The sequence below is a fragment of the Cicer arietinum genome, chromosome 8 (genome assembly GCF_000331145.2).
Source record: "Cicer arietinum cultivar CDC Frontier isolate Library 1 chromosome 8, Cicar.CDCFrontier_v2.0, whole genome shotgun sequence".
NCBI classification, from domain to species: domain Eukaryota; kingdom Viridiplantae; phylum Streptophyta; class Magnoliopsida; order Fabales; family Fabaceae; genus Cicer; species Cicer arietinum.
The window spans coordinates 28309464-28312772 of NC_021167.2; the positions used below are offsets into that span (position 1 = coordinate 28309464).

Here is a 3309-nt window from a genome sequence, read left to right on the forward strand (position 1 = left end):
TCAAGGAATTTATAGATAAAATGACTAAAACGCCAAAAAAAAAAATTTATAGATAAAATGACTAAAATGCAAAAAAAAAAAAAATTATAGATAAAATGACTAAAATGCCCATATTAAAACTAAAGAATTACAAGAATACTTAAATCTAATTTAATTTTCTCTTTCTTCTTCTCTCTTCCATCCACCCTCTCTCCTTCTCTGTTCTCTTCTCTGATTCTCTCCCTCTTGCTTACAAGTTACAGCAGCCTTCCTCTTTCCCTCTTCCATAATCGGATCTCTTCCATAATCAGATTCCCGAATCAATCACGACAAACGCGCGACCGCCTCTGCTCCTCTGCCAAATCACGAATCGCTCCCCTGAGGCGGCCGCCTCTGTCTGACTGCCTCCGTGGCCGTTCCGCCCGTTCGTCGCTCTCGGGCCTGTTCGCTGCAACTCTCCAGATCGCCTCTGCCTGACTGCTTTGTTCGCTGCAACTCTCAAAAGGTTCGAATTTCTATTTTGGTATTGCTGATTTTTGTTAGTGCTGATTTTTGTTAGGTTTGATTTATGTTAGCATGAAATTTAAAGCTTACATTGTTAGTGTTGAATTTGAAGCTTTGATTTGGAGTTTGGAATTTTGATTTGGAGTTTCAATTAAACATTAGTGCTTATTTTTTTTAGAGTTTTTGTGTTGCACATAAGGTGTTTGATTTTATGTCAATATAAAGTGTTTGAGTTTTTTTTGTCGCACATAAGGTGTTTGATTTTATGACTATATGAAGTGTTTGAGTTTTTTTGTCGCACATAAGGTATTTGATTTTATGTCCATATGAAGTGCTTGAGTTTTTTTGTTGCATATAAAGTGTTTGAGTTTTGTTGCATTTTTAAATTGATTGATTTAGATAAGTTTGTGAGAATGAAGAAGAGTAAAAGAATTGATGTGAACATGCAAGAATTGATTTAAATTGATTGATTTAGATAAATTTTGCACTTTAGTTGAAAAATATTACCCTGTGGATTTCAACATGCAAGAGAAGATTAATTTTGCTATATAATATTATTTATATATTTAATTTATATATTATATTATATTTTTATGTCGGCCACCCCAAGGTTTTCGGTCAAGCTCTGCCACTGTTCCTAACAATGAATCAATATTATTAGTGGTGAGTTCAAACTTTTTGGTATTTTCCGTTATAATTAACTCACACAACTGCGGAGTCCTGGATTCAAACTCGGGACATAATGGTTTCTATTTTTAATATCACTTTTATTTTATTTTTATGAGATGTGTTGTCTTTATTATAATATATTTGGTCTTATTATATAGCTGTTGTTTGGAATGACATAATTGATTAGCTTTCTCAGAATTATAATTTTTTTCCAACACTGTTATACTATTATGTGTTTCAGGGAGTGTCACTATCAAATACAAAAACAACATGAATTTTGCAGCATCGTTGTGCAGAAGATTGAATATCAAGGAACTCGTGACAAATGTTCCTGTGTACAGAAGCACTGGTGGTATACCTTCATGATCCTATATTGACTATTTGTATCATGTATTTCAAAAGAAAGCTAGACTAACGACTTTTTGACATGTAATTTAGATGTTTCGGGTGAGGGATTGAGTCTGGTGTTCCGTCGTTGGGCTACCAAAAAGACAGCTGGGTCCACAAAAAATGGACGAGATTCAAAGCCCAAGAACCTTGGAGTGAAGAAATTTGGTGGAGAGGTATGAGTTTTATGCTTTAAGCAACAATATCAACCAGTGTTGCCAAATTGCCACCATGATGTTGCCATAGTTTTATGGCATGGTGGTTTTTGTGATGGCCACCATAACCCCCAACACCTATTATAATCGCCATGTTTCCCCCATGGGCTACAAACACCATATTTATAAGGCTGAGTTTTGGCTGGCCGTCATAATACAACTTTGATAACATTGATATCAATTTTATGACATGCAGTAAGAGGAAGACTTTCTGAACATGATTCATTTCATTCACTCATGAAGAGACTCTTTTCTTAATATTATGCAGAGGGTAATACCTGGAAACATCATTGTTAGGCAACGTGGTACTCGTTTTCATCCAGGAAACTATGTTGGACTGGGGAAAGATCATACTCTTTTTGCTTTGAAAGAGGGATGGGTGAAGTTTGAACGCAACAAGCTGACTGGTCGCAAGTGGGTGCATGTTGAGCCTAAGGAAGGTCATGTCCTCCACCCTGTGTTTACAGATGCTTCTGCATCCGAACCAAAAGTAGGTGTCTAAGTCTGACCAATTTCATGCATAAACTTTTTTTAAGTGACCAATTTTTTTGGCTTATGTGAACTCCTAAATGTTCCACCTCTGAGGTCTGTTACATGGTTTTCGATTGTAATCAATTAAAAGATTTATTCCAATTAATAATAGGTGCTTCAGTTTTTTTGCCCTTTTTTATTTGTCATTTGGATCAGTAGTTGTGTAAGGCATGTGAATCTAAACAGGCTCTACTTGCACAATTAAATATTATGCTATTTTTAATTTGTTCGACAATTTATTTTTTTCACTTCAAATACTTGGTGTTCGCCATTGAAATAGTATCTTGATACAACTCTGCTGTCAGTACTGAGCCTGCACCTCAAATCCTGTCACCTGTTAAACCCGTTTCTGCTCCATCCCCTGAGAAGCCACAGCCCCCAGCAGCAAAATTGAACATTGATGATCTTCACCGCAAAACTGCCTCTCTTCTGGAAGAATATTTCAATATTCGGCTTTTGGACGAGGCATTACAGTGTGTGGATGAACTAAAAGCTCCAGCTTATTACCCAGAGTTTGTCAAGGAAGCCATTTCCCTTGGACTAGATAAAAGTCCGCCATGTGTTGAACCTGTTGCGAATCTTATTGAGCATCTGTTTATCAAGAAGATTCTCTCAGCTAGAGACATTGGAACTGGATGTTTGTTATTTGCTTCTCTGCTGGATGATATTGGCATAGATTTACCAAAAGCGCCAAGTAACTTTGGGGAGATAATAGGGAAACTAATTTTGGCCGGTGGTTTGGACTTTAAGGTTGTGATAGAGATACTTAAGAAGGTGAGTGATGACTACTTCCAGAAAACAATATTCAACTCTGCACCTTTGCAATTTATTTTTTTGGATCACAGTTTGCATTTCTAATGTAAAGTTATATGCCAATAAGTTTATGGAGTTATTCTACACGCATGACAACTGTTGACTATGTACAATTCATCAAATTGTCAGGCACACATATTAATAATAAAAAAGAAAGTGTGGCCTAAAAAGAGGAATTAGATTGCACACATGATGAAATAATTAATTTCAA

The 3309-nt window shown here is 36.0% G+C and overlaps 2 protein-coding genes across 3 annotated transcripts; both read left to right on the forward strand.

Annotated features, from left to right (window-relative positions):
• Positions 1 to 277: 277 nt before the first annotated feature.
• Positions 278 to 2520, forward strand: LOC101498355 (uncharacterized). 2 transcript variants are annotated; one of them, XM_027337619.2, is made up of 5 exons: positions 278 to 484; positions 1094 to 1146; positions 1394 to 1504; positions 1591 to 1715; positions 2023 to 2520. In XM_027337619.2, exons 3-5 carry the CDS (start codon positions 1423 to 1425, stop codon positions 2254 to 2256), a joined length of 441 nt encoding a protein of 146 aa, XP_027193420.1. In that variant the 5' UTR covers positions 278 to 484; positions 1094 to 1146; positions 1394 to 1422; the 3' UTR covers positions 2257 to 2520. The 2 variants fall into 2 exon arrangements, with proteins under 2 accessions (XP_027193420.1, XP_004513077.1); XM_004513020.4 differs by lacking the exon at positions 1094 to 1146.
• A 53-nt stretch (positions 2521 to 2573) lies between these two features.
• On the forward strand, positions 2574 to 3309 carry LOC101498910 (eukaryotic translation initiation factor; the record flags this gene model as incomplete). Its single annotated transcript, XM_004513022.4, has 1 exon — positions 2574 to 3309. A coding segment is annotated over one exon (570 nt), but the record flags the coding sequence as incomplete, so codon positions are not given.